Here is a 24,200-nt window from a genome sequence, read left to right on the forward strand (position 1 = left end):
ATGGAACAGATTTAAAACAGATGCAGACCTGGACTCTCTTTAATAATATGGAAGGAGGAGCCTCAGAATTAGAAAAAACACTGTTTTCAGCTGTAAAAAAAATTGGTTCTTTAGTGTTCAGGTTGTAAGGCAGTAATGGAGTTATACGATGTTAATGACTCAGGTATGGCTCATACAGACAAAATAATATTTGCAGTTACGGTTAATGCATTTAACACTAAATGTATTAAAAAAACACTTGCAATCTTTTTGTCCTTCTCCTTCGTACTGCAATCCTGTACTTTGTTTCTTTGCTCTGTGGTTAATCACACTGTATCAGTCTTCGTTTCAGAGCCTGAAGGGCCTTAAATCACAGTTTGAATCAGAGGTGTCTGGTCTTGCAGTCCAGCACGGCTTACACTTCCCAACACTTTCAGAACATAGAAAAGCTGATCAGCTTTCCCAATTTGACCAATAATCACTGGAACAGGACCAGCAAAGAACTGAGCTTGAATGAAAAGTTGCTGTCCTACAGGGCCAGGATCAGAACAGGACGCCCTCCCCCTTAAATCACCAATTAATTCAGAATATGATTTCAAATAGCTGATTAATTTAGAGCTCGGGTGAAATGGAAACTAGAAGTTCCCGCAGCCCTTGATGACAGGAATGACAGATCTGATCTGATGAAGTCTGCCTCCTCTCTACCCCTGCTCACCCTCCTGGGTGCGCACTGCCTGCGTCATTCTGAGTCACCGGGCCATGCGCTCCAAGATCACATGGCAAGACCTACAGGTCAAACGAAAACCGAGGAGCAGACGGCTCTCTGGAAGAGAGAGAGAAAAGCGCTCTCTTAAACCCGTTCGCCACCTTCCGAGTGTCTGCTGGACAGCGCCAGCTTCCCAAACTCTGAATGGCAGGATGAAGGAAACTGAAAAGGAAATGAATTTGGCAGCAGAAGGCAGAGAAGCCTTTGAAACCTGAGCGCTGTGTGCACTGCATCTGCTCGGCAGCCGCACAGAAATCTGTTACTCCGCCAGCTGAAAGACGGGCACCGCTGAGCTGTTTGCTGAAATACGGCCTGTGGAGCCCAGGTTGTTAGTGGCTTGAGCTGGTGAGACATGACACATCACCCATCATGCCGCTGATCATGTGAAATATGGCTGTTGCACAGCAGTAGCTACTTAGTGGGTGGAAAGGAGATGGAATTTATTAAACCCAGAGCAGGTTTCGAGTTGGCAGATTCAGCTAGCCCCTGCAGTGTGTATATATATATAGAATCTTCTTTTTTTACTGCATGCAGCCACTATCCAATATCTGAAAATGAGTTCCAGTCCTGTAGAAAAAGGTGAAACCGTCATGTGAGAAACATCTAAAACTACCCCGGCTCACTGTGAATGTTGGGAAGGGGGGGCAGGTTCGCCAATGGCAGGCATTTACCGCAGCTGACAGTGGCTGTGTACCTTGAGACGTTGACCAGAATGAAGTTTAGAGCACCGCAGTTCATCGGGTCCTTCGGCTGTGAGTCAAAACTCCTTTTCGGATGAGACGTTATTTGACGTCCAGTCTAAGTTGTGCTCATTGTCATCTTTCACTCTTCTTAAGATCCAAAACATCGGAACATGAGACAAGTGACAAAAATGAGGTGGTGATTCAGCTGCTCTTGCTACTTTAGCTGCTTGTAGTCTTTCTGATCCAAGAATCCTGTCCAGCTGTTTCTAAAGACTGTTAACTTTAGTATCTTGGCCAAACCAAAAAACGGGATGTAAAGTCTGTCAAAAGTTTCCCCAACCTTAATTTGGTTATAGTCTGTTTCCTGTCCCAACCTCAGCCTCCACATTTCTTTGAGAAGAATATCTTGATCTCAGCTGGACGTCCTGGTTAAATAATTTTTGAATAAAAAACTTATGATATCTAACTCGAAGAGAGATGTGCTTGTGAGATTACCTAATACGCCCAATTTGACAGACACGGCCGTAGACTGAACTCAAACTTACTTACTAGAGCTTACTAGTTCATTAGATACTTCCCCCTTGCTTTTACTGCAGGTCATTCACAAACACACAAGTGCTTCCAAAGGCTGACTAATACAGGCTTGGGGATTTTAATACAGCCGTCAAGCCAGGCTGGCACAGGCCAATTTGTTTTGGACAGACATGAAGTGCAACTCCTTTTAACATTTTGTAGTTTCTGTTGCCTTCAATGCAGACAAATTGACTCCCACATCTGATACTGTAGCTCCTGAAGCAGAGGTTACAGGAGCAGAACAAGTAGTGCTGAATTCCTCCAACCCAACCAATCCAAGGCTGAAATGGCTGATTATAACATGTGGCGCTCCTGTATCTCTACACACAGAGCACAAGAGGCGTGCTGTAAGAACATGAGCAAGTTCACAAGTGAGGGCTGTTCAGCCCACCCTGTTCAACTGTTTAATAGCAGCAAATTCATCTGAGGTTCTCAACCGTCCCAGTCTTAAAAAATAACTTGAGTTTTGTTTCAGCAGTGTGGCTGGTTAGCATTTTCTTGTTTTCTTTATGTAAATGTATTTTTGGCGGATTGCCTGCCATATAATTCCCTGAGATTTTAAGACGGGATAGGTGTCTCATCTTATTGGTTTACAACAGAAGCCACAGGGCAAAACTGACTTCAGAAAAAGAGGTATTTTCAATGTCTGCCACTCATCACCGCCTGTGAGCAGACTTGCTGAAACTGGAGCCAGAAAGACACAGGGGGAAAATGAGCTCAGAGCGGAGGAGGATGCACACTGCGGGCGGCAGTTCTTAGCTGCTCAGAGCGGACGGGGACAGGGGATTGACGTGACGGCGCTGAGGGTCGAAGGGCAGACTCTGGCGGCCGGGCTGACGGCCACGCCCGAGAACCTGACTCCAGTGTCGGGGGATCCGTCTCGCTGATCGCTGACGGCTGACCGAGAGCCTGTCTCTTGCAGGCGACCTGTGTGAGGAAGTGATTGATCACTGCATTCCAGGATTTAACCCCTGTCAGCACGACGCCAAGTGCATCTCCCTCTCGAAGGGATACAGGTAAGCATGACATGAAACACAAAGGCTCTAGGCTACAGGCAACAAACAGAAAGCGGGGATCCCAGTCTGTCCTGTATTATTTCTAATACAGTTATTACTATTTTTCTAGTGAATGGCTTAGCTAATGTTTAGCTATACAAGTCCTGGAATACCAAGCCTGTGTGATGTAAGCAAAAGTGGTACTTGAATTTTGCGAAAGATATTTTTTTAAATCTTAAGGGGAGACAATCAATCAGACCTGGCCCGGTGAATTTTTTATGTCTGCAAAATTCATTGAACAGATGAAAGAATCTTTGGGGGGGTGATCTGCATGTGTACAAAGATATATCACTGTTTTGCAAGCATGCCTCCTATGGTGTTTGCCCAACCCCTGCATTAACAAGCGTTTGTGCATCTTCTTCGTCATTTTATACCCGGATCAGATCAGCGAAGAAGATGCACAAACGCTTGTTAATGCATCTTCTTCGCTGATCTGATCCGGGTATAAAAAGCTGAAGTGTCTTTCCTGGCAGCGGCTTTTGGGATTCCTGCTCCTGTTCCATATCCCTTTAACTGTCCTTCACGGAAGGGCTTGCAGATGCAGTGCAGCCTGCGTTACTCCCGCTTGGCTGAGTGCGCACAGAGTGGATGGCGATCCCTGTTGGCGGCCGCGGTTTCAGACCAGCCTGTGTCCCGGCTCTTTCAGGTGCGAGTGCCTGCCGGGGTACGTGGGCCCGCACTGCGAGCAGGATTACAACGACTGCCTGGAGAACAAGTGCCGCCACGGGGCGCAGTGCGTGGACGCCGTCAATGGATACACCTGCATCTGCAAAGAGGGGTTCAGGTAGGGGCGGGGGGCTGACCCGAGCGAGCGCCTCTGCGGCAGGGAAACCGCTGCCACTGCATGTGCTCTTGCACACCGTAGAGCTGAAACAGAGCGAAGACGTATGCGATGCCAAAGATGGAGCAGGCGGATGTCTCGGCAGCACCTGGGAGCATGGCTTTGTGCACCGCAGGGCCGGACGCAGACGGTCACTCACGCCATGCGTGTGGGAACACTGACCCAGTTTTGAGTGTGTAACTCCATACCCAGAAGCAGAGGCAGACAAAAGTGTCAGAGCGCTCATTAGCTGGCTAGATTTCTTGCAGTTTTGTTAACAATTGCGGGTGTTCCACATATCCATCTTATTGTGTGTGACTTCCACGAGTGCATTGTGAAATAGCATGAGCTGGTTTGCAGGGCTGTTTGAACTCTTTGTCAAAATACTGAAGACCCTGCCTGGCGAAAAAAATAATAATGGGATTCAATTTCTTGTGCTGTCGATGAAACGTTTTTTAGAGTGGCTGGGCCTCTCCTACCGCCCAGCCCGTCTCCCGGGACTGTTGAAGGTGTTGAATGGAGTGCAGCCGTGCAGATTGAGACAGCAGGCTGGTTATGGAGGAGTGCTGGAAGTGCCTGTGTGTGCCCGTGCCCCTGAGCGGATGGGCTGCCCTCTCCTCTGGGGCTCTCTGGCCTCGTCCGGGCGGAAACGTGATCTCCGAAGCGAGAAGGGAGGGGGGAGACCGTCAGTCTGTCTCTCGCGGCCCCCGAGTCCTAGTCCTCACACACACCTCTTACTCCAGGTTTACCTGAGATGCAAGGCTGAGACTAAACAGACCAGGATGGCCCTGCTGTCATTTCCCAAACAGCAGCCTGGTGTTGTCTGTCTGTGTGTGAAGCCCAGTGATCACCATCGCTGCCCTACACCGACAGGCAGAAAAAACTGAACCTTTTTAGTCCTGAACAGAGAAAGACTAAGAGGGGACCAAGTATTGAGTCAGAGGGCCCAGTGGGCTTCTTCTTCAGAGTGAACAATGAAGCACGAACCGTGGGGGACACAAGTAGACACTAGACGGAAACATTCGTACAACCATGAAAAGGGGGTGCCCCCTTATACAATGGGGACAGTGGCTGTGGTGGACCAAGCTGCCCAACCTTGCTGTTGAAGCTGATGCTCTGGCTTCTGTCAAGAAACAGCTCGATGAGATCTTCAGGTCACTTAGTAACACACGGGCGAGGCGCCCCATGAGCTCCTCTCGTTGGTAACCTTTCTTACGAAGCTCTTCTGTCTTCCGCTCGTGCTCCAGCGGCCTGTTCTGCGAAAGCCCCCCTCCCATGATCCTCCTGCAGACCAGCCCGTGTGACCAGGCCGACTGCCAGAACGGGGCGCAGTGCCTGGTGGTCTCGGGGGAGCCCGCCTGCCGCTGTCTGCCGGGGTTCTTCGGGGAGAAGTGCCAGAAGATCATCACGGCCCACTTCCTGGGCAAGAGCGCCTACGTGGAGCTCTCCGGGACCAAGATCCGTCCGACCACGCACATCTCCCTTCAGGTACAGAGCCAGACCACCCACCCCGCAAAACCCACATGACCTCTTTTCGTTTAAATACCCTGTGAACAAACACGGTGGTCTGCATTGCGCTCAAGTCTTCTCCTGTTCACTTCCTCTCTCTCTATCTCTGTCTTGTCTTGGCTGGATTCCGGCCTTTAAACTGGGAAAGCCAGCTTTCATGCAACAGGGGGATAGTTCAGCACTGTTGATAGTAAAGCAGAAAAACAGGAAGAGGCATCTCTTGCAGGAGGTGAATGATGACATCCTGCCCTTTTTTTCTTCCTCTGTACATGACTCGCTTATTTTTCCCAATAACTGTTCGCTGTTGTCTATTTTCCCCGTAGCCTCCTCACCCCTCACTCTCACCCAGGTTCAAGTCTCAGAGTTCACTATCTTGTCTGTCTTTTTGCAGACCGTGTCTCGTTGCCCTTTAAATTAAGCATTTATCAAAGTTTCACTGATGTCGAGGTACCAATTAAAAAAAGATGCTGGGGAGGGAGAGAACAAAGCTTAAAATTCCCCGTCGACCACAAACACTCTTTCACAAACTCCGACTCTTCCATGAGTGACTCCCTGCTCCCTTTGCCCCTCAAGCGCCTGATTTATAATTTAGCCTGTGAGCTTCTCCCCTCCGAAGCATCACCATGGGAGACGGGAGGCTTCCTGAGCCCGGGTTCTCCCCAGACAGAAACTGATCCGGCAGCCCCCCCTCCATCCTCGGGGCAGGCTTCACGAACGTCTCCGCCGCTGACCTGCGGCCTCCGCCCTGTCATCGTCTGTCATCGCCCAGGCCCTCTCCGGATCAGCACTGGGGGTTCCAGCTGAAGCAGGATAGGCGAAGCCCAGGAGGCAAATTCTGGATCCCCTCCCCACCCCCCCCCCATCTACCCAGTACCACCTCTGTCAGAGTGCAGGAGGAGCGTGACGCCCCACTGAAAGAGTGGAGAGACGAAGACGAAGAAGGTGCAGACGAAGAAGGAGGCAGTAAAAGAGGAGGAGGCAGGGTTAGGGCTGACGAGAGCTAACACAGCCTTGGCCACAGCTCTGCTTTTGAGTGCCAGGCTTGCAAACAGATTCGCCTGTACCTGGTATTGCACGGGATATTGGGTATTTCGGATCTGTAATAGTCTTTTATAGAGGGGGCGTGAGACTAGCATCAGAGATCGTTTACAGAAACCCCTGGATATTAAAGTCACACACCTAAGTGGCTGTTCTTTTACAGTGGCCCAAGCTTTTCAAGAGGCTGTGGGTGGTAAAGGGCTTCTGTACAAGACTCTGCGTACTCATAGTAAGAGACAGAATGACCCTGCCTTCTGTGCAATACAAATCCTTTTCCCTTCGCTCCGCTGGCTTTTACAGCTGCCCGCGAATCTGGAAGAAAGTGTGTCATGTTGCCATCACTTCTGCAATATCCAGAAGAAGCAATAAGTCAGCTTAAAATGCAGAGAGGCAAGGATGGATTTTTTTTCTTCCGGCTCTTGGACATGGAGGAGGCTTGTCTGTGTAATACAGCTAACTGTGCCCAAAGAAGAACGCCGAAATTGACCCTTCCCAGGCTTTTATTTTTAAACTGATTAATTTTTCCCTATTAGCCTCTGAAGTGCTTTCTCAGGAAAAAAGCCTGCAGACTAGATCTCCCTCATCCTGATCTGCATCTCCACACCAGGCAGTTTAAATTACGATGTACAGGGTGACATTATCCAAATGTCACCTTTTGTCCACTCGTGTGAATAATAAGGCTCCAGAGGATATATATTATGATAATAGAAGTGCATTAAAGCAGCTATCGGTGCAATCAGTATAAATGAGTCATAAATGGATTGCATCTTAGCCCAGCAAGCTAATCTCCTGGTTTGCAGCGTTTGCAGAGAAAGAGAGAAAATTAATTGAAGGGGGATGGGGGAAATGGATTAAAAATAGCGTCATTGTTCTTTATCGCCATGCGTAGGCAAACCCCACTGACTTTGCAAGTTTCATGCAAGACCCGCAGGGTCATTGTGCAGAGTTTGTTTTTAAACTTGCACTCTACCACAGACCCTTAACCCTTTCGACTTTAAGCGATAAGGAAACAATAAGCACAAACCTTTTTCAAAGAGCCAAGAATGAAAGGAAGAACTTCAAACTAACAGACTCCTGTCAGATCACAACCCATTCATGCTTGAAGCCAATTCATTCTGTGCCACACATCGCTCATTGTTTCCCTCAGGATAGCTCCGTTACTGTCCTGTACTTTCAGGATAGCTCTAGTATGACTGGAAACAGGTGGAAAGCAGTGTGCACACACAGGTAGTATCCTCCTGTTTAAGGGCGGTGAATGCTAAACATTTCTAATGAGGACCACTGCACATTGCTTCCCAGTCCCTCTCCAGCAGACTGCAGTGAGGGAACGTTATTGAGGAGGCTTGTGACTTTGAGCCTCCAGACAGTTGTCCACCAGGTCTGGGATTCCCGCATGTGGCAGGAATCACTGACCCAGATGTGTGCTGGTGTGTACTGCTCGTTCTGCTGGCGATCTGGCTTATATTAGGGTCTTCTGGCTTTCATTCACCCTGAGCTCTTCCTCTGGCACTTGAGCTCATGGTTTAACTAACTGAACCCATTCCATTTTCCAGGGGATTCGTTGCTGCATCAGTATTGCCTCACCTGCTGCATTTTTTCCCAGGTGGCCACAGACAAGGACTATGGGACTTTGCTGTACAAGGAAGACAATGACCCCCTGGCCCTGGAGTTGTACCAGGGGCACATCCGGCTTGTCTATGATATTGCCAACTACCCCCCCACCACAGTGTACAGGTACGTTAGCCCGCCCCCGTCACTGCACACACTGCGTTCACCCCGGAGGGAGCAGACAGGTGAAAGAAGCAGGTTGCCCGTCGAGCGGGAGATGAGAAAACATCAGCTGCAGCTGCATGTTGAGAGCAGTCCCAGCAGCCAGCTCACAGGGCTCTTCCAGACTGCCTCCGCCCCTCCTTCTGCCCGTCTTGCCCCGAGAGGGTCATGATGGATGCTGGAAATTCAGCGCCTCAAGTGCCACTCTCTCGCTTAACTTCTGACGTCGGGGAAAACGGTCCTGAAGGAAATGTGTGCCACGGGTATTGTCCTAGCGGAGAGAGATTAGTGGACCATACAGCTTTCTGTTCTTTTCAGCCTCTATGGTCTACCAGTAATGGTCTTCCTGCAGAAGGTAGAGCACAAGTTAGGAACAGAACGACACCGAAGGCAATGAGCTGGCTGATTGGACTCAGAATGAAGGGTGATTAGCTGCAGGAGAAGCTCAGTCCAGTGTTAATTTTTCCTGTGTTAGGCTCTGTCCGTTCTCAGTCATGCTGTGGATTCAGTTGATCAGATGGACCCTGCGAAAGCCAGCGTTCATTTTGACAGGTTGTTTTCTCTTGTGGAGACTCAGCGTGGTGAGGCTGTTGTATATGAGTGGCACTGTGTTTATCCAGCCAGGAGCCCAGTTTAATGCTCCCTGTGAGGGAAAGAGTTGGCGGATTCTAGTGGTCACATAGATGAGAGCTACATGATGTAGCACTGCTGCTGCTTGGTTTCTGTAGGTGTTCACAGCCATCTGGTTCTCAGCCATTGCCATATTACTTGTAACATCGATTTATACTGTATGTTGGTACCAACAGCCATACAGTAGTGTCAAGAGAGATCTGACAAAAATCAAGTCAGCCTGTTAATGGCAACATACCTGCGTTGTTGCAGATTCCCTGTTGTATAGGCAGCTCAATTAAAATCCACACATCATATCTCTTGTGTACACAACAGCCTGGGACTTTGGACAGGTTTTTTTGTCTTGTTCTTTTTTTTATGCAAGAGCGATGAGCAGGCAGATGAAGTCATCGTGCTGCAGTTCCCCACATCACAGAAGCCGCAAGTGGCGATACGGTCTGAGAGTTCAGCCACGAGCAGCGAGGGAAAAACAAAGAAACGATTAAAGAGACGGCCGAGTCTCTCGCCCTGGTTTATTCTGCGTTTCTGGGAGCCAAGAGTTCAGCAAGGTTTTTTGGCCTTCTGTGGCAGACACTTGAGATAGGGAGGAAGGAGGTAGAGATGCAGTAAGCAAGGTGGGAAAATGGTGTTCTAGTTATCTGCAGTGCCGATCATTCCTGTGTCAGTCACAGCCCAGGTTAAAGGAATGCTCTCACAGTGAGAACAAAGAGGAGGCTCTCAGAGAACTAAATCAAACTAAGCTGTCCTTTAGATAAAACACCTGTACTTATTGACTCCTGTAAAGAGGAACTAGGATACACAAAGCTGGGCAGTCTTTTACATTACCTCTCCCCCTGCAGTAAACCATGGAAATGTCTCCTTTTCCTGTAGGACTTCCACACCTGTTGTACAAATGTCAGTCTTCTACTGTACCTCAAGACCCTGCATGGAAACCGAGTCCCAGCCATCACCCGAGAATGTGTTCGTGTTTGTTCTATTTTATGTTAAATGTTTCAGCACAGCTAGTATTATCTCCGTGTCTTGGCAGCTTGTTTCAATATGACAGAGCTCTGAAGATCTAGAAAAGCAAAACTCAGTGAGGCTAAATGGTACTCAAATGATTAGAGAGCCAACTATGTCTACAGCCCAGCTATAGATGACTTTTAAAGATTAGGGTAATTGTACTTAAGTTGGCGCACATGTTCATTCTTAATGCGGTTGAATTCGGAAACAGAGCACTTATTTTGAGTTTACAGGAAACTGACATCAAGAGGAGACCCATTTCTCACTTTCCCAAAGCGAGATGACACCAGTCTGCTGAAAGTTCTGTAGGGTGTTCCGTTTGATTTTTATTAAAAGCCACATTTGACCACTTAAAACTAATAAGAAGCCTTAACCACACATCAAAGATCTTTGCCCCTCCCTCCACATTGTCCTGCCCTCTCAAAAATGTCAGCTTGTTGAAAGCCCAATATTGGCAGGAGCAAGTTTTCAGAGTGCAAAAATATTTACTCAGCTCCCTGCTGCCCTCCAGTGTTTACACTAAATCATTACAGCCTACCTTTTTGGTTGAGCTGACTTCCCTTCACCTTTAAATGTTTCTTATCACAGGCCAAGTGTTAGCACTTTATTGCAGTTCTGTTTTTTTTTTACTGAAATATTCCAAAGCAATATGTTTTATAGCTTTTTGCCTTGCGTTTTTTCCCCTGGTGTTGGCAGTATCGAGGAGCCAACAAATTGAACCAGCCCACCTGTAATGAAAGGCAGCTGTCCAAACGCCAAGCGCTCAAAGAAAATGTCATTAGAACGCAATAAAGCAGAGTTATTCCTTTATCGAAGTGGGGGAGTGGGTGAACAGGGATTGAACGGGGTGGTGTCTGCGTGGGCCTGGAGAAGAGATGTCTGGAAACAGGATTGTAATGCGATGTGGCCGGGCAGGGCCAGACGGAGCTGCAGTCAGCATGTCCAACAGCTGACTGATTCAATATAAGCCAACCTGGAGGGCCGGTTGTGACACCGCACCAGGCTCCAAATAGACTGGACACAACCCCAGAAGCAACATGGGAAGGCTGAACAAGATCACAAACGCTTGTTTTGTAACTACTGTAGGGCACAGTTCTTTTCTGCTCCAGTCAGTGGGGCTCTGCGTGGGGACTGAGAGTGGTCAGGGCAGGGGAGGACTGTTGGACTAAACGGGCTGTGGGATGGCTCCAGGGTCAGGTCAGCAGAGAGCGATGGCCTTGTGCCTCCACATGCCCAATTAATGAACCGGAGACCAAGAGCACAGCTGGTGTTGCATGACCATACCCCCCACGATCCGATCTGAACATGTCGTGCTTAGTAGATAAGGAACGAGTAAAGGTTTATTCCCTGAGGAAAAGGGATGAAAGGAAACAGAACGTTTCGGCTATGGAGCCTTCTTCAGGTGTCATGTTTCAGAGCACAGTGCAGCAGACATCAACATCCCTTTCCAAGGCTTTTTTTGGTCTAATATGCATAACCATGCCCAATGGAGATACTTCTGTTGTTCCAAAAAAATTCCACTGTTTTGTACAGGGACCAGGTGGGGAGTTTGGGGTTCTTGTTGCAGTTGCATACAATAAAATGGCTTGGAATCTATTAGATTCCCTTTTCCAGCTACATTAAAATATAAATTTCACAAGCAAGCCAGCCTTTTCATCAAAACTGTAATATCCTTTGGAGGTCTATACCTTCTCCTGTAGAAATGACCATTCTCTGTCAGTACAGTACTTGTTTACAGAGTAAAATCTCCTGCCAAGAACAGTTTGGAGTAAAAGGCAGAACAGATACGCTTTTCACTAGCCATGTGGTTTGAAATGAACGTGTGAAATCCAATAGTGCCAGACCTTTTTAAGTTTTGCCTGTACTAACAGGGCAAAACAGTGGAGCCACAAAGAGCCGTGCAATGCTTTTATTTCAGCTGAATCATTTTGTTTTCACTTTGTTTTTTCTAAAAATAAAGTCTCATGCTGAGGGTGTTAAGTGGTAGTGGCGCTCTGTGTCTAACGGGTGCCAACTTGAGCCCACTCTGATACCCGCCAAGAAAGGGGGTTTTATAAAACTCCTTTCACATGAAAGACATTCGGTCCCTTAGGGGAAAAAGAAGTCTTTTACTTTTAAGCTTTTCTGAATATTAGTGAAGCTAAAACCATTTATTCCACCCAAAGTTTCACACTTTTTTTTTTTTAGATTTGATCACAAAAACAAAATTGCCGTGTATTTCATTCTGTACAGTGGGTCTGTACAGAGGGGACACTGAACCTTGAAATGCTGCTTGGGATCATCTTGCATCCAGAAAAAACAAATAGGAAGTTGAAAAGATTGTTATCACGGGAGTGAAAAGGCATTCTAGTAGTTAGTTCTGAGGAACTACAGAGTGAGGTCTTCAAGTGCCATTTGCAGTTTTAACTCTTTTAATCAGGGCAGCCTTGTTTTCTAAGAGGCTTGACCCCAGTCCCGGAGTGCAGGATTTCCGGGGATGTTCACCTCTGTGTGCCAGAACGGTCTTTTTGCGCTGGTTAGCTTTGAGTGTGTGTATGAAATCTGTCTGAACAATTCTGAGCTCTGTAAGTTCACCCCCGGCCCGACCTGTTTAAATAGACAGCGTGGCGCGGCGCTCGGTATGGGACCACAGCACGTGGCAGCCCGTGTGATCCGGGGCTCGGGCGAGCAGGCGGCAGGCCCATGTCGGGTGTGCGGTGTGCACGACAAGACGGCGGCTCTCGCCTGGCCTGCAGGGGCAGTGCGGGGGTCACAACCCTCTCACTCTGTGTCTCGGAGCAGCGTGGAGTCCGTGAACGACGGGCTCTTCCACGCGGTGGAGCTGCTGATCCAGAATCACTCCCTCAGCCTGGTGGTGGACAAGGGCGCCCCCAAGAGCCTGGGCAAGCTGCTGAGGCAGCCGTCGCTGGACCACAACACCCTGCTGTACATCGGGGGTAAGAGCCGATGCCTGGCTGGGGCGCCTCGGGGTTCTGAGAGGAGAAACACAAATATCTACAGTGACCAGTTTAAAGACATCTCTGAAAGAGCAAAACAGGCTCCAACACAGCATGTGGTAAATTAAATTAGCCCCCTGAAGGACTTAACAGAGCATCGTGTGGCTTTCCTTAAATAAATATGGGCACTTTCAGAATATACCCCTTCATCCGTCTGTCTGTAGATCCCTCCGTTCATTCATCTGTCCTCACGTCTGTGGAAACGTCCATTAACAGAAGAGACCTGGGGACATGAGAATGGCACACTAGCCTGAAAGAGGCAGACGGAATGAAAGATGGGTTCTCTCTAGATAATGCAGAGATTTGGTTTCTGTTATGGTGGGAGGGCCGTGCAACCAGGGCATGTGTTCGTACTTTAGCTGCTAAGAGAGCAGGAAATCTATCTGAGAAGAAAAAGCTACTTGATGTCAGACAGTGCTGCTACTCTGAGCCCTTTCCCACGCAGGCTGGCCAACACAGTGTTCCCACTGCCCAGCTCGTAGGTCTTCCTCTTACAGACTGTTTATAACACCAGGCTGAAAACACGTTTGTCCTTTAGATCATTGTTCACAGCCCTGGTCCTGGAGACCCACACGCTGAGCTGAGCTCCGCTACACAATTCAAATTATGAATTGAAATGAATACTAGGATCGGTTTTCAGCTCTTAAACATGTTGGGGGTTGTCTTTTAACAACTGCATTTAATACAAATCTGTACAGTATGTGTCACGGATGTCAGGAGGGCAAGCCGTGGAATGACCAGGGGAGCAGTAGAGAGGGGCAACATGGAGGATAGCCCGGGCTCAGGGGGTCAGACGATGTCGGTATAGAAAGCTATGCCCTCAGGCCACAGACGTGGGGCGACCTGGTGCTAGGCTGGTCTCACGACATCCGTACCCTCAATGCTGAGCCAGGAGCAGAGCAGACACAGGAATTTAATAGGCTCCACAACAAGACTGTCATGTCCTCTACAGCTAGAGGGCGCTCTCACTCTGTCCTGTCCCTAGTTTCCTCTGCTTTGCTTGTCCTTCCCGTGTCTCTCTCCCTGGGGCTATATATTTCCGGGTCACTCGTTCCCCTTCGCTCAGCATTGACGTCCGGATGTCCTGAGACCCGCCTAGCACCAGGTCGCCCCACGGCCGTGGCCTGAGGGCTCAGGTTTCTATACGACTCCTGAGCAGCTGAGCCCGGGCTAACCCCCATCCCACTGCTACGCACAGGGTCTTTGTCCACTCTCCAGCCATGCCACAGTTCGCCCCTTCTGACATCCGTGACAAAGACACACCGGAAGACGTGAATAATCACAGGGAACTAAGAACAGGACAGAAGTAGAGCGCCCTCTAGGTGTACAGGGCGTGACAGTATGTAGCTGAGCCATTTTGCAGGTATCTCTGCTTTGAGGATTTAATAGCAAGTACAAGCAAATGCTGCTGACAGCAGGATGTTCGTTTTCTCCAGGGATTGGAGCGCGGGGAGACTCGGATTACTGGTTCGAACCAGGGTCCTCCCCTGTCTGTCCCGGACGGCCGTTTCCTGCGCGCCTCAGCTCCTCTCCTCCCTCCCGCAGGCGTCCCGCCCCCTCTCGGAGGCCCCGGCCTGCGCCAGGACCGCGGCTTCCAGGGGCTGAACGGCTGCGTCCACAACGTCCGCATCGACGGCGAGCTGCAGGACCTGGGGGCCGCGCCGCGGGCCGCGGACGGGGTGCTGCCCGGCTGCCACTCCTGCAGCGTGTGCGCCCAGGGGCCCTGCCGCCAGAGGGGGGACACGGGGGTGGCCTGCGAGTGCCCGCCCGGCCGCAGCGGGCCGCTCTGCGACCAGAGGGCGCCGGCCGACTCCTGCCAGGGGAACAGGTAGGAGCCGGAGCGGGAGCGGGAGCCAGGAGCCGGAATCACAGCCCGACCGTGCCCGCGGATCTGACCGCCTCATCCTGCCCCTCTTCCTCTCCAGGTGTGCCCACGGCCTGTGCGTGCCCCGGGGGCCGGCGTACACCTGCCAGTGCGCCGAGGGCTACTCCGGCCAGTACTGCGACCTCCGGGAGGAGCCAGCGGCCTGCAGGGGGCGCCCCTGCGGGCAGGGAGAGTGCCGCCTGACCGAGAGCGGGGAGCCCACCTGTCACTGCCAGCCCGGGTACACCGGCCCGGCCTGCGACACTGGTGAGTGCCGGCCAGCGCGCGGGTGGAGACACCCTCGCCTCACGTCGGCTGCCCGGCCATTTCCTCTTCAGTAGAAGTGTGCGGGGGGGGCTAACAGTACACACTGAGCACTAACAGTACACACTGAGCACTAACAGTACACACTGAGCGCTAACAGTACACACTGAGCGCTAACAGTACACACCATGTGCTAACAGTACACACTGAGCACTAACAGTACACACTGAGCGCTAACAGTACACACTGAGCGCTAACAGTACACACCATGTGCTAACAGTACACACTGAGCGCTAACAGTACACACCATGTGCTAACAGTACACACTGAGTACTAACAGTACACACTGAGCGCTAACAGTACACACCATGTGCTAACAGTACACACTGAGCGCTAACAGTACACACTGCGGGCCCTGGCTGCAGGCCCCCGGCGCGGGTCTGGCTGGGGCTCGGGGAATTCTCTCGGGAAGGCCGGGTTCCCCCCGTCTCACCCGCCTGCGCTCTCTCCCGACCCCCCAGAGGCGGCGTGCCAGGGCGAGGTGGTCCGCGAGGTGCTGAGGAGGCAGCAGGGGCTCAAGACGTGCACGTCCACCTCCAAGGTCCCGCGCGTGGAGTGCCCCAGCGCCTGCAGGGGCGGGCTGTGCTGCGCGCCGGTCAAGACGCGGCGGCGGAGGGTGGTCTTCCGCTGCCCCGACGGGCCCTCGTTCACGGAGGAGCTGGAGACGCCCGCGGAGTGCGGCTGCGCGAGGTGCCCCTTGTAACGGGACCCCCAGAGACCCGCTGGAGCGGACAGGAATCTATTGTAAAATAAAATAGAACTTATTTTTAATGAGGGACTTCCTTGTTTTTGTAAGAGACTCTGCAGCTGCGTGTGCCATACGAGGAGTTATTTTGTACCGCAAGAGAAGATTAACATTTTTTAAAAAATTATATAAATTTATATATATATAAATGTATAAATCTATATATAAAATGTATAACCTAACCTCCGAATTATTTTGCTAAAATGTATTGCATGTCTTTGTGAGTGCTGACGGCGGCGCGTGGGGGACTGTCTTGAGCGAAGCGCGCGGCGCTGGGGGTCGGGGTTTTTTGGCCACGCCGCGCCGCGCACGTGTTGGGGCAGCGGATTCCTCCGCACCTCTGGAGAGGAACCACACTCAGCAGGAAGCAAGGACGGAAAAGGACTGGGACACTTTCCTAACCAGTTTGCCCGGCAACAATGGACTTCACCTGTTGAGTGACTTCTCCGGACTTCTGCGCTTCCGTGAAGAACCTGGGACTGCAACTCGAGCGTTCAGCGGCTTTGTGTGGAGACATTCCGCCCGAGCCCTTGCCTGTTGGTGTAGACGCCACCGATGAGCAGGTCCCGAAGTAATCCGTGTCTTGTTGTTTTCTCCACTGCCCCCGGGGCACCTCTCCGGTTTCACGAGGGTTCTCCGAACCGTGTGGAGAAAAGAGGTCCTGGGCTACCGAACAGAATCGGGGGCGAGCGCATTGTTCTGTCTTGCCATAAATGACTTTTATGAAGTATTTTCAGAGTCGTTTCCCGAGGTGATGTTCATTCCTCGTCTGCCTGGTTCATTTGACTGACTGGCCTCACATCTGATTCCCGTTCCACCCACAATACTTGAGCACACAGCAGTTGACACACCTTCAGAATACTTGCTTACTGTACTATTTCACTCATATCCTGCAGTCCCCGCTCTCAATAAAGCATGATAATCCAGTTAGGAGTTAGGAAGATGGAGAGAAACTCTGTCCTTGTACTACTCACGCAGTGTATCACATACCCTTAAGGTATAGGGTCACCAAACGATCCATTTTTTTCCAAACAGATTCTTAATGCTCTGCCTGGGAGGAATTTTTATAAATTTAATAAATAAAAACATCTGGGATTTTTCCCTGAAACCCGTACTTTTCTAGATACTGGTGCAAATACCATCCAACCACCCATCCATCTCCTGATTCAGGGCCTAGGGGAGCAAGCCTGTCCCAGCAAGCAGCACCAGGAATCTCCAGTACAGCTCCCACACACACCCTTATCCCCTGTGGAACCAGAGCGTCGGTTCTGTTCTGTGTCTCTAGAACAAGTGCTTTTCAGGTCCAATGTATTCATTAACAGTCTCTGCCAATTTTAAAGTCGGGTTCATTTTCCTGTACAGCTTCTGTCCTTCAGAAGTTCTGTAGTCACTGCCGGAGCGTGTTTTCCTGAAGTATTGGTCAGAAAGGCAGAGATGAATCTGTGTGTTGAGAATGTGGTCTCCTAATTAAGGTCTATTTTTATGGAGGTCATACTTATTAAATCAGATCGTATTTAAAAAGACCTAGTATCGGCCAGAGAGACTCTTCTATCACCTGATCCTTTCTTGTTTCTTTTTGCTTAAGTGCGAACGTTTGCAACTGAGTCTGTAGTATTTGTTTCTCTCCGTAACGGAATCTTGTCCTAGCTGTTTAGTGATTACAGAGTTCTCCAGGAGACCGAAATGAGCGTCTTTGACACAGAAACTTTGCGGTTCCTGTTCCAAAAAGGCACCAAGCATGAAATAGACAAAACACATCAGTGCCCAATCCAGGGTCTTAGGTGGACAGTCCAGTAGCAGATAACATGATTATCTGTCTGTGCACAAGCATGGACATTCTGTGCACAAACAGGACCCTTCCTTTAGCTCAGGGCACCTCAGTCTGCTATGTTAGAGCTTGCTAATTCACACATTTCTAAATGAGGTTTCCCGTACTAGTCTAACATTATGCCTCCCAAGAGTAGTTTTTGTCAGTTCACCCTCCCAACTTCTTTTGATTGAAAACCGAAGTAGCTGTGATTTGTAGAGGTGATTTCCTGGTTTGAGGAGACGGCAGGACAGCAGAACCACAGATTGTCCCCAGGTAAACAGCCTCTCACCTCACGGTGCGGGTTCAAGGTGTGTGTCTCGGCCTCGGCCTCCTGCCTACCTGCATTCGGAAAACCAGGAGAGCAGTGCGATTATCTGGTCTTGCAGTCTGAGCCTGAAATTCTTCTAAAGACGCTACAGACAATGCATCTCCTGCCAGCAGTTCAAATGTGTGCAGCTTCATTACAATTTCTATCCTGCATATCATTAATGGTGGTTAATGTACCATTGTACAGCACTTTCCATCCCAAACATATAAGACGGGATCCGCCTCCTCCTGCACTGAAGTGACAATCAACAGCCTTTTTGCACCAACATCAGCACCGGCCAGGAGGAGAGGTGAGAAATAGCTTCAGGAATCGAATTATGGGGGTAATTCAGGGAGGCCAGAATGTAAAAGTCCAGGTTGGAATTTAGCCAGGACATCAGGCCTCGCAGCCCTATTCTCACACCCATCACCAGATCTTAAATGACTACCCGGTCAGGACTTAGGTTTAACATCTTGTTCAAATGCCCTCCTACAGCACAGAGTGCCCAGTCACCATACTGGACTCACAGGTGGAAATCCTGGTCCAGAGGCAAGAGCCCCCCCCATCTGGTCCACCAACACCAGCAGCCTGCTTTCATTAGAGGTCTCGCATATTAGCAAAAGCCCTCTGACATGTGACTAGTTTTATAATAAGCCACATGCATATGAAATTATCGTGGCAATATGTTAAATGTTTAGAAATTGTGGTTGACAATATAATATTATAGCCATGTTAATGTGGAACTTATTTTTGAAGTTTTGTGGTTTCATTAAAGATGTATCCTTTTTTAAAAACTTTTTGGATGGCATCTAGAATCAGGCTGATTGTCTACCCTCCAAATGTTTTTTTTTTAAATCAGGCTTGAAAAAATAACATTTTACCTTCAGAAAGGCTGCTCTTTTCACCCCAAAATTGGTTCCATATTTTCTGGTGAGTTTCATTTCCTGTCATCCAGCCCTGTCCGGTTTTCCCTGCCGTTCCCAGGATTATTTACACTTCTCTTAAAACAAGCCAAATTGCTGAAAGATGAGGTGCAGTTTTGACTCTGGCCCAGGTGTGTGTGTGTGTGCGTGTGTGTTTTTTAAGAGCTGGGAATATAAATATACCTCATTGGAAAATGTCTTACTTGAGCCTTAAATCTAAATGTCCTAATTTTAGCATTGTATAGTTTTGAAAGAGGACTTTATTACACGTGTATATCAATGTGTTTTATTAAATGGTGAGGACAGATTTGCAAGTTGATACTTATGTCTCTCAATTGTTTTTTCACATTTTTACACAAGGAAGAAATAAACAGCAGGGTGCCTGAGGACTGTCTAAAGCTGCAGTCCTTCTCTAGGTCTGTTGAAAGAACCTGGGCTGTATGGAAGAGATATTGGCAACACCGTTGCCTCACTTCTCCGGCATCCTGGGTTCGATTCCAGCCTTCGGCCCCTCTCTGTGTGGAGTTTGCATGTTCTCCCCAGTCTCCAGAACCTCTGGCTTCCTCAGACCTCCCAATGACATGCATGGTAGACTTCCTCGTGTCCCTCTATGGTTCATCCCCATGGGGAAGGTAAGCTGCATGTCTGACATGTCTGAGTAAAGGGGTATAGATAACCGACCCCTGATGACAGAAATAGAAAGCCTCAGTTTAGAGTGATATATGAAAACTTCTTCTGTCCGCCAAATAAAGAACCAGCTGAGACAAACAGTTGTAGCCTTCTTGTACTGCACTGGCTGTACTTCATAAGGTCCACACGTGGAGAGTGTTGGGTCTGCAATATGGAGAGACTGCACACAGACCTCCAACATGGGACCAGCAGTGTCACTGCAGAGTAACTGCTGCATGTTCCCCAGACATTTGTAATCAGACCAGGGTTTGGAATTGGCCTTAAGAGGAATTGCACTTCGTTCTAAATAAAACATGAAACCTACTGACCTATTGAAAACTGTACTCTTGTGCAAGGGCTTTCTAGATTGTGTTAACAACACAACATTGTCAAAGTGCAATGATATTCCAAAGCAATCTCAGTTAACTCCCATCAGCTGTTTGCCCAGTTCGATCGATCTTCAGGAGTACCAGACAGCTGATCAGTATTACAAGTTTACTGCCTATAGTGTCCACCCCTCCAAACATGTGATGCTTATTTTATACATGAATTCCTTTCGGTTTAAAGGCAGGTTTAAATTCCTGTCCTGTCTCATGGTTACCAGGTGGACATGCAGGTCTACAATCTGTCTACCCTGGAGTTGTGCAAGCCCTACACTTTGTTTTCTTACAATTTCCAGACATGGAAAGCCAGGGTTGGAATCTGCTTGTATCAGGGGTATTATGTGGAGTTTTTCCAGAAGGAAGAGAGTATATAAAACTTCATAGGATATGCCTGACACTGTACCCTTATTGAGAAGCAACTGGGAATAAGATGTGTAATTCTACACTGAAGACATGGCATGTGTCCATATTTCTGAGGAAATATCCATAAAAGGTGGCATTCTCTAAAGCACCCATACCTTGTGATGTAGAGGAGGAGTTGGTGTTGATTTTGAGTTACCAGTTTTATGATTATAGCAGCGTCGTGTATTTTATAGCTGAGACAGCACTGCTGCAGTCTAAAAAAAAAAACATATGAAATCCCATTTCCTTGTTAACAATCCGATTAGCTCCACACGCTAGACAGCCCAAGCGTCAAACACTGAGACATCGGTAACCATTTCAAACCATCATGCGGTATACACTGGGATTCATCACACCATCACCGCATACCAACGCGACTGAGCCAACACTGCAATACCAAAACATTCACATCGACACCGCCGAACAGCTTTAAAAGTGCGCGAGTAGGGTCAAACAAAACTGCATGAATGTGGAGCAGTAGCAGGGGTCATCGTCATTCCACAGACTGGAGGGAGTGTTGCTGTGACACGTCCTGAAGAGATAAAACCAACACCGAACTCGCGCTGAGGCTGCCGGGTTTAGGGGGCAGCTCTAGGTTCTGGGTGACAGAGGCGTCACTTGTTGGACTAGAAACCCACGCAAGTGCATCGAGATTCAATGTTTCCCCGTCTCCTTCCTCCTAAAAAAAAACTCCTGAATGTTTTAAGAAAATAAAGGCGATCCCTCCCTCAACAAAAAATAAATAAAAGCATTTGCACACGGCAACAATCTCTAAGGATTTTAGGGGTGTGCGCCTGTTGCCTGTTGCATGTTTTACAGGATTGTTACAAATAAGTAGCTTTATGCAACGTAACATTTATTACGGATTCAAACATCAACCCACACAGCGGCAATTGTGCGTCATTCTCATACCAGATTGAAACACATGGCATGCCTTACTGGAAATGCTTTTTTTTTGGTTCCGGTGTCGTATATAATTCAGTAACCCCTGGAAATCCGTTATCTCCCTCCCGAAATGCGCCCACGCTCATCCTTCAAGTATAAAATGTTGTCTATCTAGCCAATAAGGACAGAAGTTGCACACAGCCTTTGTGTGCTTTCGTGCTCCCCTGTCTTATGTACAGGCAACTTAAACTTTCATTCTCCTGGTAAAGTTTTATGCATTGGTCTGATCCTTAGCCAAGCGCATTACATACAGTACGCGGATAAACCGATACGAACACACACAAAACCCATGGGCTACCTTTTTGTCCAGATTGTAACAAGCAAAGGCACAAACACGCACACAGGATTAAGGATCCTGGACGGTTGTGTGGAGTGGGTTACCGATTTCCAGGGGAGACTGAATCGGACACGACACCGGCGCCCCAGTCCGGTTTTTGTATTCGACTGACTCTTTACACTTCCACAAGATGGCAGTGTTGCGCTTCTGTGACTCACCAGACGAGCAGCATTGTTCGCGACAAACGCGTCCGCACTTGTTCCGGTCTCCATAGTCATAACGCCTTGTGCTTGGTTTTCTGTATCTAAATCGTTTTCCCATGTAAACGTGGGCGTTAAGGAAAGAGACCAGACGCACACATTACAGCGAATTATTATTATTATTATTATTCCTGGAACGGGGCATATGATTCTACAACACATTCCATCTATATTGGTGTAAAATGCAAACTGTGCTAGAACACTCGTTCATTGAACTTGTTTTCCTTCCCCTGGATAACCGACTCATTCTTTTTTTTGTTTGCAGCAAAGTTCTGATACCGATTTGGATTGTGATGAAGCGCCTGTAGAAAGATAAACTCTAGACACAGGTAGACGGTGGGATGCACCTTTTGTTTCACTTCGGGTTTAGACACCTGGAAAAGGAAGCGTGTTTTCGATGCATTATTCTCCGGAAGCAACAGCCTGTTCTGCTGCAAAGGACACCTGCAAAATTGCGGAACTGCTGACTATTCCCCAAACACCTTCGCGGCAGTGTTAAAAATACCAGCCTCCCTGCACGAGCGTCTGCGTCAGGCCCTGTGTGGTGTGAGACCGGGTCTATACAGGAGCTGATTGGGCACGTTGTGCCTAGCTGTTGTATTTCCCTGAAGGCTGCTCATTGTAATACAGCTGTCACGCCTGCACCACATTCTCACACGGATACGCACCCGTGCTAATCACACTCCAGCCCCGAGCACTCCTGCTAAACAACACCCCTCCTGCCAATCAGCCAACCAAGACACTCCAGCAATCAGCGGCCCTTCTCCCTCGCACAATACTTCAGCCCTCCAGAAGCCTCTGTTCTTCACCTGGTGTTGGTTGTTCTTTGGAGCTCCTACCTTGTCTCTGTTTTTGGACTCCCCTCTCCCCCGGGTTCATCTTCCCATTTGCTCAGTGGGTCACTCATGACAACAGCAGGGGCTACAGACATGGGAAAACCGGCGATTGGCACTTCTAACCCCACTTACCTTTGGCTAAGAGTGAGTATCAGTTTTCTGAAACGCCCGCCCCGGATGTTGTGGTGTCCGGGTCTGGTCCCTCTGCCTAGTGGGTCAAGCCAATTCATCAGGCGGATCCCGTGGGGTCTGAGTCCCGCCTGGACTGGGATCGTCCGGACCCCTGCCGGTCCCAATGGTGTGGCAGAACAGTTTGCTCGGGGCTCTAGTCAATAAACGCAAAGCACATTATGGCTTTCCACACTAAGATCAGATTCCAATGGCTATGCAATAGACGGTTATTGTCATAGGCCTATAGCATCCTTTATGATTTTAAAATGGATGAGTTTCAGAAATTATCCAGCTGGGCTGGAACGTTTCATTATCCTATCGATAACCTAGCTAGAAAGGCCTGGAAGACCATCCCTCCGTGTGTAAGCTCTGGAGTGCACGAGCTGCAGTGGATTACTATTAGGGAGTTTAGCTCCTGCTGTTTTGGATTGTGCACTGGAGTATTTACTGAGCCCACAACAATCTGATTCACTGCTATGGGTGTGATGAGTGATACAAAATAACATCTAAATGACGGTAATATTCATGGAAATAGGGCTTGTCTGTGTGCTGAAGGCAGTCTGGCAACACTTCCTCTACAGGGTGGTTATATAACTTCAGCATATTTAGGGAGAGAATAATTAACTTCCTTTTCCCTTCCCTGAATCAGGGCAGCCGAGTCCAATTCGTCAGGGTACACAGCGTTGCGTAACATTGCGCTGGCTTCAGCTTCAAATCCAGCTGGATGCTCCCCGTTAGGAGAGAAGAAAGGAGAGGCCATTGATCGGGCTGGAAATTCGGCAGTTGGATTAGAGGAAACAAGTTTACCCTCCATCAGAAAGAAATGGATTTGTCCGAGATGGGAATGAGTGTTTTGGCAGCCCCTGGAAGGCTGGGAACTGACCACAGTGTTGTCGTCTTCTCTAGCCGCCTCTGAGGCGTCGCGCGGAGCTGAAGGTCACCGCAGCAGCAAGTTGGGTCCGATGAAAATCACCGGAACAGCACTTCCTTATCGGATAAGATGGGGGGGGAGGATTTAACGAACGGGGAGGAAGTCGCGAGGGATTAACAGGAATAATTCCCCGGTATCTGGATGTACTGCGTGCTTCCACTGGGTCGGCTGGAACAGCTGGACATCGTGCTCTGCCAGGGATGTCACCATGTGTGTCAGTATCATTTAGTGTGTCAGGAAAAAAAAGAACAATTCTGTAGAGGTTTTAACATCGCAGATGCTCCATGTAGTATTTAGCGGGTGGTCAGAGACGATGAAAGGGGATGGAATGAGGGCGCGATGCAATTGGCTCTTTCCTTCAAGCCAGGCTCCATTCACACGACGCACTGGGTACACTCGCTGCCTTCTTCACTCCCTGCACGCTTTCAGCCAGCTGCTCAGCCGAGTCTCCCTGCCCCTCGCCTCTCCTTTTGCTCTACAATCTGGGTTCCCTTTCAGCACCTTCACTGAAAGGTGGAGGTGGGGAGAGGCA

General features: G+C 49.0%; 1 protein-coding gene and 1 long non-coding RNA gene across 3 annotated transcripts in view; both read left to right on the forward strand.

Annotated features, from left to right (window-relative positions):
* The window catches only part of slit3 (slit homolog 3 (Drosophila)), a 181,455-nt gene extending 164,971 nt beyond the window's left edge, over window positions 1–16,484 (forward strand). For both annotated transcript variants that reach the window (XM_015349877.2, XM_006631940.3), the window contains 8 exons: window positions 2,924–3,017; window positions 3,703–3,840; window positions 5,124–5,364; window positions 8,027–8,157; window positions 12,607–12,761; window positions 14,367–14,649; window positions 14,747–14,952; window positions 15,471–16,484. In XM_015349877.2, the coding sequence (XP_015205363.2) occupies window positions 2,924–3,017; window positions 3,703–3,840; window positions 5,124–5,364; window positions 8,027–8,157; window positions 12,607–12,761; window positions 14,367–14,649; window positions 14,747–14,952; window positions 15,471–15,712 (1,490 nt within the window). In that variant the 3' untranslated portion in view covers window positions 15,713–16,484. The remainder of the gene's footprint in view (window positions 1–2,923; window positions 3,018–3,702; window positions 3,841–5,123; window positions 5,365–8,026; window positions 8,158–12,606; window positions 12,762–14,366; window positions 14,650–14,746; window positions 14,953–15,470) is intronic.
* Window positions 16,485–22,550: 6,066 nt separating this feature from the next.
* LOC138241809 (uncharacterized) lies at window positions 22,551–23,977 on the forward strand. Its single transcript, XR_011191074.1, has 2 exons — window positions 22,551–22,710; window positions 23,387–23,977. It is a non-coding gene; the product is annotated as an uncharacterized lncRNA (long non-coding RNA).
* Window positions 23,978–24,200: the final 223 nt, after the last annotated feature.

The sequence above is a fragment of the Lepisosteus oculatus genome, chromosome 11 (assembly GCF_040954835.1).
Source record: "Lepisosteus oculatus isolate fLepOcu1 chromosome 11, fLepOcu1.hap2, whole genome shotgun sequence".
NCBI lineage: Eukaryota > Metazoa > Chordata > Actinopteri > Semionotiformes > Lepisosteidae > Lepisosteus > Lepisosteus oculatus.